This window comes from Ahaetulla prasina, chromosome 1 (assembly GCF_028640845.1).
Source record: "Ahaetulla prasina isolate Xishuangbanna chromosome 1, ASM2864084v1, whole genome shotgun sequence".
NCBI lineage: Eukaryota > Metazoa > Chordata > Lepidosauria > Squamata > Colubridae > Ahaetulla > Ahaetulla prasina.
This window is the reverse complement of record NC_080539.1, coordinates 72,305,403-72,319,608: the sequence shown is the minus strand read 5'-3', so window position 1 is coordinate 72,319,608 and position 14,206 is coordinate 72,305,403. Positions and strand designations below refer to the sequence as shown.

The 14,206-nt window shown below is 39.8% G+C and overlaps 1 protein-coding gene and 1 long non-coding RNA gene across 7 annotated transcripts in view; one reads left to right on the top strand and one right to left on the bottom strand.

Moving 5' to 3' along the window:
• Positions 1-14,206, top strand: part of LOC131201901 (uncharacterized) — an 83,737-nt gene that overhangs the window by 55,398 nt on the left and 14,133 nt on the right. For 4 of the 6 annotated variants that reach the window (XM_058190646.1, XM_058190563.1, XM_058190308.1 and 1 more), the window contains 8 exons: positions 2,036-2,213; positions 4,089-4,235; positions 6,540-6,920; positions 7,438-7,557; positions 8,892-10,676; positions 11,809-11,889; positions 12,802-12,888; positions 13,871-13,965. In XM_058190646.1, the coding sequence (XP_058046629.1) occupies positions 2,036-2,213; positions 4,089-4,235; positions 6,540-6,920; positions 7,438-7,557; positions 8,892-10,676; positions 11,809-11,889; positions 12,802-12,888; positions 13,871-13,965 (2,874 nt within the window). The remainder of the gene's footprint in view (positions 1-2,035; positions 2,214-4,088; positions 4,236-6,539; positions 6,921-7,437; positions 7,558-8,891; positions 10,677-11,808; positions 11,890-12,801; positions 12,889-13,870; positions 13,966-14,206) is intronic. The other 2 variants (XM_058190400.1, XM_058190483.1) reach the window with 2 other exon arrangements.
• Positions 2,225-13,913, bottom strand: LOC131203344 (uncharacterized). The gene is made up of 4 exons (XR_009156353.1): positions 13,790-13,913; positions 7,947-8,297; positions 5,245-6,475; positions 2,225-2,525 (listed from the first exon to the last, which is right to left on the bottom strand). It is a non-coding gene; the product is annotated as an uncharacterized LOC131203344 (long non-coding RNA).

Here is a 14,206-nt window from a genome sequence, read left to right as displayed (position 1 = left end):
TTGAAGGTAAAGGTGTTTTGTTTGTGAATCGGCTGGTTCAATCTTTCTTAATGGGCACTGGAGGCCCAGTCTGCTAGAGCAGGGGTCAGCAACGTTAAGACTTGTGGACTTCAGCTCCCAGAATTCCTCAGCCAGCTTTGCTGGCTGAGGGATTCTGGGAGTTGAAGTCCACAAGTCTTAAAGGGACCAAGGTTGGAGATCCCTGTGTTAGAGGCTATTAAGAAAGACTGGGACTGCTTTCTGCCTCTAAAAGCAGGTTTCTCCATTTCTCCATATAGAGAAAGAGAGAGAGAGACACCATATAGCTGTCTAGCTAGTCTTATTTCCTTTGTACTTTTTATACTTCAGCAAGAATGTGTCTTGCTCCTAGAGAAATCTTGGGGAGGGCTTGACATTTTAATATCAGAATCAGGAAATAGTCCTTTTACTTTAAAAAAATAAACTTTCCTTAGCCTCCAGACTGTTTTGTTACTAATCACACCTGTGACATGTTTTTGTTTTGAAGACAATTCAATTAGCTTCTTAAATCTATTTCAGTCCTAGGCACAGTTCTCTACAGCAAGTATTCCTTGATATTGAATTGCGTGCAATCTGAATGTAAATTGTCACAGTTGACAAACATACTGGAAAGTTGCCATTGGCTACAGATTTCCTTGCTTTATACACCTTTATTGAAACAAAATACGCATACAAATATTTTAGTGTTGTCAACTATGCTGACCTACGTGTGAGTTCCTTGCTAACTTTTAAACAATAGTGGGAGAAGCAGCTGACATTGTTTTTACATGTCTAATATTTCCTGAGTAGACTTTGAGACAAGGTAATGGAAAGGGTTTCCATGTCTTGCCAAGAATACTGAATGGAAATGTCCATGTAAGTCAGTAGGTGTCCAGCACAGCTTGAAGGTGATTTGATGGTTTTAAAAGGATTGAGGGAAGTGTTTGCTATCTTAATTATGAACTATAGGTGGAGAAATTCTGCCATCTAGTGACCAAGATGTAGAATAGACATCCAGTGCGATTCTTGGCTCCTAATAGCTAACGTTCTGCCTGCAGTTCAGGCAGTGGTGAAATCTGAACCGGTTTACTACCGGTTCGCTGCACAGTGCGTACCACACACCAAATGTGAGGTGCACACATGCAGTGCACAGCAAAAGGAGACATGTGGTAAGTAGAACAGCGCCGGGGGTGATCAGCTGTGGTGTGCGATCTTTTTTTTTTTTTTTTACTTTTAAAAGCATTTTTTACAACCTATCCGGGTGAAGAGGTTATAGAAAAAATGCTTTTAAAAGTAAAAAAAAAAAGCCTCTGATGATCAGGCAACTCAGCTGGGATCGTCAGAGCCTTTTAATAGCATTTTTTTACAAGCTCTCTGGCCGAAGAGGTTGTAGAAAAATGCTTTTAAAAGTTAGGAAAAAAAGGCTCTAACGATCACGTGGCTCAGCTGGGCATGGGTGGGGGGGGAGGAATTTTGCTACCAGTTCTCCAAACCACCCACTGCCATCGCTACTGGATCAGCTGATCCGGTCCGAAACAGGAGCATTTCACCCCTGAGTTCAGGTGAATAGTCTGTGGGTTTGTTGGTAGCGTACAACAAGGATGGGTGGGCTTGAGATCGGTCTGGTGCATTTTATTTTTTTAATTAAAGGCTGAAGACCCATCAATCAAACCTTGGTGTAAAAGATACACATTTAGAATTAAGGAATAAGTTGCCCATAAGCACCTTCTGAGCCTAAGAGTATATTTTGAGTACCAGGATTGCATTAAACATGCAGCATTTCATGTCCACTAAACCTATCCCTTTTACTTCCAGATTTCCTCATTCAGCAGACAAATTTTGGTGCACAAAATCACTGAGGGTTTTTGTTATTGTTGCTGCCATTATTCTAACATCATCCAGAAATCTACCTTTTGGTTTTAGTCTACCTTCTCTCCGCTTTTGCAATGGAGAGTTAAATTGGCTATATTTAGGCAGGTATGAAGACCTGTTTCTTCTGGTTGCATTCACAGCTGTCCTCTCACCCTTGATTTTCTAGCTCTTGGACAGAGGACACCCGGGCACAAATTTTCTCAGACAATCTGAATGCCCAGGGTTTTTCAGAAGCCCCCTGGGAGAATCTGAAGGATAGTATGGAGGCTAAATTCAAGGAGTTTGAAGAGTTGGCAGCATCGGGGTGGGAGCTGATAGCTGAAGAGCATTATTTGAGTAAAACGGTAAGTGTGAAAGGGATATAAATATCCCACAGGTTGTCAATGGGGTTATCATTTAGGTAATTTAGGAATCGGTATTTAAGCCCAGAAGATGATTGTGGTAGCTTTTCAAATATGCATGTCTTTATGAATTAGTGGCTCAGATCAGCTAAAGGCTTTCTGTAGATAATGGTTTTAATAGATGTCTCAGGGCTGCTCTTAATTAGGATATCTTTTGCACCATTAAACAGCCCCCTCCTGGGCATTAGCTTCATCCAGTAGCAAATGCTTTTCAGTTAGATAGCATGTATTCACAGGTACAGTTGGGTTAAAGACCTGGGGAAAGAGAGATAATATGTAATTATAGATTATATCCAATTCACACCCTTGGAAACATTTTTTCACATAAAGAAATCCAGTGAGCAAATACTTTATACTTTTTTTTAAAAAAACTCATAGTATTGTTTAGAGCACTTACAGTATTTGCTATCGCTGATTTAGAGAAGTCCAGTAACATGATCTTATGAGTGAGTTATTCATTTAGTTATTACTAAAAATGATCAGAAAATAACATTATGGTATCAATTATAAAAATTATCTCAATTTCTCTTATTTTGAGCCAGTGAGGAGAAACTGTGGTTAAATGCAGCACACATGGGGTGGGATAGACACACCTATCATTTAAACCTAGACCTTAACATGAGAGATAAAATTCAATTCTGTAAATATATGTTGCCCTTTACAGAAGTGAAAGCAGTAAACACAGTCCATGGCACAAGCAGACAAATGTAATCATAACCCTCAGTGTTTTAATGATTTATAATCGTTATTGCACTGGATTAACATGCTAAATTTCAAATAGATTTTAATTGCTTTGAGTTCTTAAGAAAGTTCAAGTTTTCCTATAGCCTGTTTTGGAGAAGTAGAAGAAAGGAATGGTTTCAGAGCAATGATTTGGATCAAGGATATCAAAGATTTATTCGTTTTTAATATTGAGAGCATATTTTGGGAAGAGACAGAGTGAAGCTATGGGATCCTTGGCGATAACCAAGTTCAGAGACCACCAAGGACCCCACAATTCAACCCTGAGCTACAAATATTCTCTTCTATTGGTAGAGTGAAACTAATTCAAGGGTTTGAAAGGTAAGCAAATGGACAAGTTTCGGAGTTGGTCACATATCAGATTGCAAGGGAAAACAGCAACAGAAAATCAGGGGAGTAGCACTAGAGGAACAGTTTGGGAATAGACTCACATAGAAGAATCTAAAATGAGAAGCAACTAAAGAATATCACACAAAGAATAGCTGCTGAGAACAAGGAGCAACATTACAGGAAATACTGAAAGGCTAATTTCAATTAGAAGGAAAAGGGAGATTAACTGTAAGCTAAAACTCTGCTAAAGCTAAGCAGACTCTTGTCTGCTAAAACAAGTGCAAGAGGACTGCAAAAGATGAAAGAGCGGGTTTCTATCTTGAGAACATTTGAGGTGAGTCCAAAGGGTTGTGATAATCTTGTTTGCTTTCTCTAATAATTTAATGCATAAAATATACGAAACATCAGTTCCATTTTTCTGATAAAGCTCTCTGTGGTCCACAAAACTTTCTCAGTTATCCTTGAACTACCAATAGTTGTTCATCGATAAGACACCAGAGGGTTTTTGTGACAAAATGAGAGGTTCTCTTGGCAGGCCTTATTGAGGTAACTGGACAACTAAGTAGGATATAATAGTTAAACTCTTTGAATGAAAAAGGAGAGATACAAATCTATTAACCTACCTGACAGCCTTAAGAATATGGAAACCAATATTTAAGAGAATGGAAATAGTTTCAGAGATATTGTAATACGGCATTTCAGGTGGGCTTCCCCCCCCCCCCACTTTCACACTTGTTCTGCCTTTAGATAAAGGAGCGAATGGAGGAGCTACAGAACATGCTGGGATGGGTGATGGTACGATATCAAGCACAGTGTTCCCCGAAGGACCCTGGAAACAAGAATGATGAGCGAGAGACTCAGGACAGCACTCTAAACATGCCTCAGTACCTCCAAGTTAGTATGCCTCTAGTGTGTCTTTGTTACAAATAGGAACTTTTATTCATGGGCTGGGGAAAAGAGAAAGACGGTATTGTGCAACCAAGGGGGACGATTCCTTATTATTTAACTTTATTATTTTTTTCTCTGGTTTGTATCTCTGGATGGTTATGCGTCTGAATTAAAGAAGTATTCACGCATTATTTGCATTTGTGAATTCTGCCATCGATATTGAATCTGCAGTTAATGTATCTGATTGTTGTCCATGCCATCCACTGACGGCTTACCCATGAGGACAGAGAACAGCTCAAGACGAGGAAACAATTTTCACTTCTTGTCCTGAGCCTTTCACATTGGCAAAAGCAAAGATGGATCACCTTCAAACTTCTGAGAACCCTGACAGTGAAAACAATGGTGGCATAAAAGTGCTCCTGAAAAGTGCAAAAACATTGTCTAGACCAGCAATTTATTGTTCGCCAAAATGCATGTTCTGATTCAATATTCCTTTTGATGGGCTCTGCCAATCAAAGCACCTATCTAAGCAAAGGGGTGAGATAACAAGAGAACAATTTGGATTTAGAATATTCCCCCATCTACATGGGCTTGTGTTTGGATCAGTATAATGATCTCATAGTGTGCAGTGAATTAACCTATGCAGTATGCATCTGGAATTATGAAGAAAGTCAAATGTAGCACCAGCAGGGCTCAGGATTCTTAAATAACCCAATTCTGTTGCTTTGGCAACAACCTTTCATTCTAGGACTTACAAAGTACCAGTCCATTCTATTTTGATAAAGATGAGGACATCTGCCCAAAGGATATACCTAGCTCTGTCAACATTTTGTTACTAAAAATAGAATATGGATATTCTACGTCTCATGGCTGTGCTTGCATCCTTTTAAAAATTGCTGCTGTAGAAAATGTGCAGGAGCTAATCACCAGGATCCCATGTTATTGCCTTCTTCCCCTTGCAGCTTAATTTATTCTGGTCTCTTTAAGAAATGGGGAGGACTATAGATCTTCTTACCTTTTCTTCAGGCCCTCAGCTTGCCTGCACTTGTTAAGACTTGGAAGGAGATAAGGTTTCTTTTTCAAGGAAGAAAGCTACCTGGACCAGCCTTGGATAGCGCCATTGGAGGCTTGAGACCTGGACTGAGAAGTTGTCAAAATATCATTGAAGAAGTATATTTATGACTATATTAAGATTTTTAAATAACCATCATCTTGGCTCCCATATTCCCATTTCTTAGTCTGATTCCTTTCCAATAATAAGAATAACAACAACCAAACCCTATATTTATTTGCTATTTTCTACCAGTGTTGGAATTTCCCCATTTTAAGATTTGCTATGCTTATTTTAAGTATATTTTTGCACATCCAGATTAAAACTGTCCAAGAATTAATACAGCAGTGGAACATTTCTATGTGATCTCCATTCCTATTATTCGACCTAAGCATAGTACATAAAATCATCTGCTACAATGTCTTACTAGCCAATGAATACTTCAGCTTCAACCAAAACAATACAAGAGCACACAATAGATACAAACTCATGGTAAACCGATCCAAACTAGACTGTAGAAAATACGACTTCAGTAATAGAGTTGTCAATGCCTGGAATGCACTACCTGACTCTGTGGTTTCTTCCCCAAATCCCCAAAATTTTTACCTTAGACTGTCTACTGTAGACCTCACACCATACCTAAGAGGTCTGTAGGGGGCATGTATAAGTGCACCAGTGTGCCTACCATCCCTGTCCTAATTTTTTCTTTTATTCGTATCCTTTTCATGTATTTATAATTATGTTTACACCTGTATCTGTCATAAAATACATGTTTGACAAAATAAAATAAATAAAAATAAATAAAAAATAAATTATATTTAGCTAAAATACTTACCATAAGAATAGATTTTCAGTTGCTGGGTGTTTGTTTGTTTTTTTCCTTGTGAAAAATTCTATCACAGGAGATTGAGGCAAATATCCTAGTTTCATATATAAGGCACTTGTTCACTTGAGTGCAGTATCTCCAAATTTGCAGCAGACTTGCCCAGCTGGTCTTCTGCCTCCTTGTGTGAATCAACCACAATATAGAATGAGGAACCAATACTGTCCTTTCCCCAGACGACCTCTAATTTTCTGAATAGGTCATGATCTAATGTCCAGTTAATAGTACAGAAAAGCCCATACAGTCAAGAAGGAATATGGTAGATCCCAGTTCAGAAGAAATAACAATGCATTTCTTTGCATTGCTGCAAAGCTGAAGGAAGAAAATTAGCAAATTACCCACTGCGGCTTATTTATTGTGTTTTCTTACTCCCTAGATTGAACTTGATTCTAGAGCTGATGTGGCTGAAACAGATGGTATCCTGAACTCCAAGGTGTCAATGAAATGTTCAGCAGGAGATTACCATAAACAACAGAATGAACCAATCTCCACTGCAATTGCACTCCATGTTCTTCCAGGGCACAAACAGAGCTTGGAAGAATCAGGAAGTGGTTTACCCTTTGAGGTGGATGTCCCTAAGGGAACCCTCGTTCTAGAACCCTCAGAAACCCCAGTGTTACTTGTGCCACAAGCATCTCCTGGCAGTTTGGGTAGCACCGTGAGCTTGATCCTGAACATTGAAAAGGAAGGGGAGAAAAAAGCTGCAGGAAGCCAGACTGTACCTTCACCAACTGTAGGACAAGAGACTTCACACAAGGTAAGGCGTTAAAGCAGTTCCTTGCCAAAGAGATATATATGCTTAATTGCCAAATTCAATAAGTGCAACACTAGAGCAGGGTTTCTCAACTTTGGCAACTTTTAAGATGTGGGGACTTCAACTCCCAGAATTCCCTAACCAGCATGAATTTTGGGAGTTGAAGCCCACACATCTTAAAAGTTTCTCAATCCGAGAGAGACATGCTGTTCTGGAGCAATGGGAGGCAAGAATTTCTAATATGAGGAAATGCCAAACTAAGAATGTCAAGTAGGGGAGCACCTAACATCAGTGGAAAATTTGGAAGGTCATAACTAAGCAATAGTATATTATGCAGTATGGATCAAGGATGCTAGTTTTGTTTTCTGCTTCTTACATAAACAGCTGCCATACATACATCTAGCACAATCATTTTATGTGGCTCCAACTGATTTTCTGCACCTTCATTTCTCTGCTGGCTGTTGTAGCTTGTCCTTACAACTCCTTCACTTTCCATTTTTGTTTCTTTCCTAATATCCAGCTCTCTGAAATTAAACCCTCAGCCTGTAAAACGTTTTGGAAACGTTGCCAGGGACTTTTAGAAAATACTTTGGGTAGTTTAAAGAGAAAGAAAAGGCTGTACCATCAGCATGCAAAAGAGGTAAAATTGCTGTGATGTAGGAATGAGGGAGTGAGGAACAGGGATGCATGTTAGAGCTCATGGCTGCATGTTGCAAGGACCTTAACTAACTAGCTCATTGCTACTCCTCATCGTTAACTCCTGTGTTGATTTACAGTTATCACATCCATGTTAGGAATCAGGCAGGCTCCTTTAGCAAGGGTACAATGTATGAAGGTGTGAATACATTACAGCTGCATTAGCGTTTCCATCTTATATCCTAATATGTCCTATGAAAACTGCTCCCAACTTTAAATAGCGATAGCATTTAGACTTAGATGCTGCTTCACAGTGCTTTACAGCCCTCTTTAAGCAGTTTACAGAGTCAGCATATTACCACCAACAACAATCTGGCTGCTCATTTTACTGACCTTGGAAGGATGAAAGGCTGAGTCAATCTTGAGCCGGTCAGGATCAGAGGAATTGAACTGCCAGTGTGAGCAGAATCAGCAATACTGCATTCTAACCACTGGGCCATCATGGCTCTTAAATATGTTGTATTTTATCCAGTGCTGTATTTGTTCTCCTCCACATCTTGCATCTTCAATCATTGACCAAAGGACAGAATGGAAGCCTGCACAGTTTCTGCTGTTAGTCTCTAGATTTATGAAGGTTCTCTGTTCTGTATAACAATTGAAGATGCTGGACTGGTGCCACCTGTGCAGACTCACAAATTCATGGAAGATAGACTAGGACGAGGACAGCATGTAATTTAGATCCCACTATGAAGGAGTAAATCGATTTGCAAAGGAAAAAGAAATAAGAAATGAGTACTGTGGTATGCTGAATTTTGAACTAAGTTATGAACAGGAGGAAATATTTTATTTTTGGGAAATGGCCTCTTTCAACTGATCACTTTTAACTTAACCCATTAGAGATATTTTTAATATTAAGCTGATAGTCTGAATGTTGAAATGAATTAAGAATGGGTAGTACATCATTCTATACTGAAATGCTTTGAGATGCGTTTAGTTTAGATTCCTCTACATTTAAGTTCAGACTAACATTGCCTCCCTTCCTGAAAAGCCTGGAATAATAAAATGAAGTAAACTAGAATAGCTAGAGTTTCAGTTGGAAAGAACTTTAATAAACCTGGAGTGCATTGTCCATTTAGGGGGGGGGGTTGCATGAACGGGTCTTTCAAATAAAGAGTGAATAAACATTTGGCAGAAGAAAGCATGTGTCAGTGCATGCTTTTAAATAAGATCTTATGAATGCAAAGTTTGCTACTGTACTATCCTAAATATTTGGCTTAGACTCCAGCAGCTTCATGCAGTTCGGAGGACGTTCTTCACTTTTCTTATCATGTTTTACAGGTGAGCACCTATCTACGTGTAAAGGAGAAAGATGGATGTAGAAATCAGGACCCTGACTTTGGAAATTCAGCCTTCGTATCAGGATCTGTTAAGCAAGTGCCTCCCAAAGTTCCTTCTTTCCCATTTTCCAGGGTAGAATGGAGCAAAGCAGCCTCTCATACCTTCCCCAAAATTAGTTCCAGCTGCTCCCCAAAAAGCCCAAAGGGAAAAACCAAAGCAATGGCAGGAGATATTCAGCAGTTCACTTTGCAAGAAGGGAAGCATAGTACGAGTAACACTTGGCCACCTAGATGCACCCAGAGGGTGCAAATCCTGCAGGTGTTGTCCTTACCACAAAGAGAGCTGATGGATTATGTGAAGAATCCACTAGAATGGGCTATTGATGCGGAATGTGACTTACCTAGAGAAACATCTGGAAACAGCATATTCCTGAAACAAAACACAAGTCTCCATAGCCACCACTCCTCCACAGAAAAGATGAACGCATGTCAGCATCTTTCCCTGGGATCTGTTTTGAGCCTGGAACTTCCCAAGGACCTCAGTGCTCTTAGAAATGTCCATGATATTGTCAAGGTAACAAAGGAAGAGACAGCAGAAAAGAAGGGAGCAAAGCAGGTGAACCAAGTGGCCCAAAGGAGTACAGAAGAGACAAAAATGCACGAAACCAGTATTGGCCTAGTAAAGGAAACCATAAGAGGACAGCGAGCAATGCATTCAAAGCCCATGAGAGCAGAAGATGTCTCTCATGAGCTCCCCAAGTCCAAGAAAGGCACTTGGTTTGAAGAAGTGAACCTCAACCCAAGCTACGGCAGGCAGAAAACTTATTCTGTTGCTTCTAGTGAAGAGGTGAGGCTGCGTCCTACAAATCAAAACAATTCCAGTGATGAATTTTTTGATCTCAGGCAAAATAAGCCCTCTCATACCAGTGTATTGCATGAGCAGATAGGTTTGGAATGGGATAAACTAACTGCCTCACTGGGTAGCTGCAAAGAGAAGCAGGTCAAAGATGTAGATGATAAGAGAGCCAAAGTTCAAGAAGCTTTGAGGTTGAAACTGAAGCCTTCCTCTGCTGAATCTACAAGCAACCCTGACTTAGTTTCTCATCTAACCAGAATTAAAGATCCTTTAGTGAATGAGACATCAGAAAAAGAAAACACCCAGTGCTCTGAAGAAAGCATTTCAAGACACCCACCTTCATTTCTGCACTTAGGACATAAATCCCCCACCAAACCTTCTAAGCTTGATTGTGAGTTGGGCTGTGAGGAAGACACTCTGAGTAACCCAGAACTCTGCCCTTTTAATTTGACTCCATGGGCAGAGGTAACTAAAGGAACCAAGTTGCAAGGCATGGCAGTGGAAGTTCGTCATCCTGCTCATGAGATGTTTGAAGAAGAGGAAGAAGAACTGCAGGCCATATGGAATAATATGGAGAAGCATAAAAAAGGGTCAGATGTCCCCGATGACCCAGGAAGGAAGATGGACCAAGAACAAAGTCTGGGCAGTTCAGGTGGAAAACTTCTCCTGACATCTGCAGATAATTGGTTGATAGCCAAATTCAAGCTTCCCACTTCTGCTGAAATGTTACAGAGTTCGGAAGGAGGAAGAAGGGCCAGTCTTGGGACTGACAAAAGGAAAAATCGACCAAATCAGTGCAGCAAAGTAGACATATCTTCTTGCCAGGAGCTAAATAAAGAGACAGCAGCTTCACCCGGAGAATTGTCACTGCAAAAAATATATCCAGCGGATCAACAGAAATTCCAAGAAGAAAGCAAAAGTGTTAGCAAGGTTAGAATGATTGTCTTTCAAGGGGAGGGATAGGAAAAATTGTATTAGAAATTTCATTTTATCTAACATCTAAATTTTTGCGGTTCTTTTTCAAATGTCCCCAAAAGAATCAATAGCTTTATCTTCCCAGTAATGCAAAACTCACACTTTTTCATGTAGCTTGCTACAGTAGTGAAATCCATTTTTTTTTACTACCGGTTCTGTGGGTGTGGCTTGCTGGGTGTGGCAGGGGAAGGATACTGTAAAATCCCCATTCCCTCCCCATTCCTGGGGGAAGGATATTGCAAAATCTCCATTCCCACCCCACTCTGGGGCCAACCAGAGGTGGTATTTGCCAGTTCTCTGAACTACTCAAAATTTCCGCTACTGGTTCTCCAGAACCTGTCAGAACCTGCTGGATTTCACCCCTGGCTTGCTATCAATACTGAGCCCTGCAGGTGTGTGTGAGTGTGATACTCATCAACATCAATCAGTTTGGCCAATTCCATGCAGCTGGAAGAGAATAGCGATGGTAGACAAGCACATCTGGGATTTGTGTAGTTAAAAGTCTGTAGACATTCTCAGCCATCCAGGCTATGGTTGTCCCAAAGGTGCTTTTTCAGGAGGCAACTGGACTTCCTTGTTTTTCTTTGAAGACGTTTCCCTTCTCATCCCCGAAGGTTCTTCAGCTCTGATAGGATTGTGGGGAATGGTGTGGGGTCACCTGAGTAGTGCTAATGAGGCTAAATAACCATTAGTAGTGCTAATGGTTATCATTACTAAGGTGACCCTGAGGATACAGATAAACCTCCAAGTGCTTCAACAATCCTCTAAAAGGATGCAAATGACCAGCTGTCTGCAAGGAATATAAATCCTTCCATTCCTCACCATCCAGTCAGAGCTGAAGAAGCTTCTTGGATGAAAGCAAAAAGTCTTCTAAGAAAAACAAAGAAGTCCAGTTACCTCCTGATAAAGCACTTTTGGGACCTGTAATTTGCTAAAACAAAGCAAAAGTTGGCAACAAAACATTCTCCCACCCTTGGCTACGTTTTGGGGAAAGTGATACAAAAATGCCATGCATTCCTTTGCAAGAGATTGGTTGTTTTTATTAATGTTTTCAGGAGACTTTATATTATCGCATGTCTTTTTCTAGACTCTTCCAAGTAAATTGGAACTTCAGATGATGGAAGGACCTCTGGAAAGAAAGAACCTGTTGCAGGCAGGGGGCAGAAAGGTACTTATATAGAAAGAGGAGAAATATGTTAATTTCTTTTTACGTCTGGCTAATGCTTGTCTACAGATGCTAATGCTTGTCTACAGATCCAAACAACTACTGGTCAACAATAAATTGCCGCACTGAAACAATCCCATCTAGTGCTATGGTGGTATGTTGTCAGTAATTAACATTGATACAGGTCCAATTTTTTTTCAGTGAGATGGCAGAGGCCTTCAAACTTGGCAGCTTTAAGACTTGTGAACTTCAACTCCCAGCATAGCTGGCTGGAGAATTCTGGGAGTTGAAGTCCACAAGTCTTAAAGCTGCCAAGTTTGAAGACCTCTGAGCTAAAGTAATAAATGATCTGAGTTTTCAAAACAGGTATAATCTACAGTTTGTCCACTAAAATAAATTTAAAAACTAGTTTGATTCAAGCCAGTCACGGAGGGAGAAATTATTACCAAGGAGTCACCCATACTTTATTTACTTGGTGCCAATTATGTAGTTTTTGGTGCCCTGAAGGAGCTTTTGGACATTAGTTGTTTTTCTTGGTCCATGTTTTAAGAAAGAGTTTATAGGTAGTCCTCAATTTATGACCACAATTTCCATTGCTAAGCTCCTGATTTTATATTTTTTGCCATGGTTACTAAGCGAATCACTGTAATTCTTCAGTGAATCACATGGTGATTGAGTGAATCCAGCTTCCACCATTGACTCTGCCTGTTGGAGGCCAGCTGGGAAAGTCACCGTGGGATGCTACAACCATCATAAATATATGATGGTAGCCAACACCCAAATTATGATTACATGTCTGTGGGAATGCTGTGAAGGCTATAAGTGCCAGGACAGATCATAACTCATTTTTTTTTCAGTGCTTTGTAACTGGTCAATCTTTGTTTTAGATCTGACCTTGGATTTTTGTTCTTTCAGGCAAACAGTCGCTCCTGGAACACATTTCATACAGTTCTGATGAGGCAAACTTTGTGTTTTTACCAGGACAAGAAAGATACCCTCAAGGTAATGGCAATGAAAGAGAAAAAAAACACACAAAATGGAATTCTTGATTGATTATATGCCATCAAGTTTTCTACTTTTTCTACTCCTAACAATCACATTGATAGATTTTCTCCATGAGAAATGGAATAAGTGTAATATCAAAAAGTCAGTCAATAGTGTCATCGTTCTTTTTTTAAAAAATTCTGCTTGAATTTGTTTCTCCACCATTTTTATATCCTTCACCCAATGACTTCTGCATGAACAAGGTCATTAAATATATTTACTTGAAAATACTTTATACTATTTTTGTTGACTTAGTTTTAGAAATAAACTGCATTTTTGCTAAAATAAAACTTAAAATGATGTGTACCCTAGTACAGTTATAAAGGGTAACAGACTATAAACTACCCATGCTGTAGGTGCATAGAAACTGAGCTTAAATGGTAATTATAAATGACACTGATTAAAACTCACTGTAAACTTTCACCGTAAAACTTTCATAGAAGCACCTACATAGGCTCTCTTAGAATAATGACCTTGATCCATCAAGCAAGAAGAGTGAACATGATCACAAAGAAATCCTTGCATTTTACACTGTGTCTATCAGAGGTCTCCAACCTTGGCCGCTTTAAGACTTTTGGACTTCAACTCTCAGAATTCCCCAGCCAGCATGGCTGGCTGAGGAATTCTGGAAGTTGAAGTCCACAAGTCTTAAAGCGGCCAAGGTTGGAGACCCCTGGACTAAATCAACAGAAATGCAGAAACAGAATCCTGGATCATTCCTTTCTTCATTTTGCCTTTTAAGACAGTCCCTTTCTCAAGCTTTTTCTTGGTTAAATATGTACTACTTTACTTCTTTGATAGCTGTAGCTAAACCTTTAGAATGCTTACCCTACTCCAGGGAGAAGAAATATTTGTTTACCTGAAAGCACTGTTCCATAGCGGCTTAGTTAGAACAAATATTTTCAAGTGTGGGCACTTTATGTTTGTCTTTTTTGCATAGCAGAGTTCTGTGATGGCCATACCACTGAATCTGTCTGGAGCTGTTTGCACCCTGGAAACAGAATACACCAAAAAGAGCAATTGTTTCACGTTACAGTGAGTAACATCAATTTTTCCACTTCTGTATGAGGTACCTGGATGCATTTGCCACTTTCAGGTATAGGTGCTTTTAGAATTTGGAAATGCACTACCTGGGAGTTTGTCATATCTCTACTCCCCATCAGATTTCTAGGCTAACTCATAGTGCCAATGAATTTCCTGAAGAGGCCTCTGGTGGCTCAACAGGCTAATGCAGTCTATTATTAACAAAGCTGCTTGCAATTACTGCAGGTTCTAG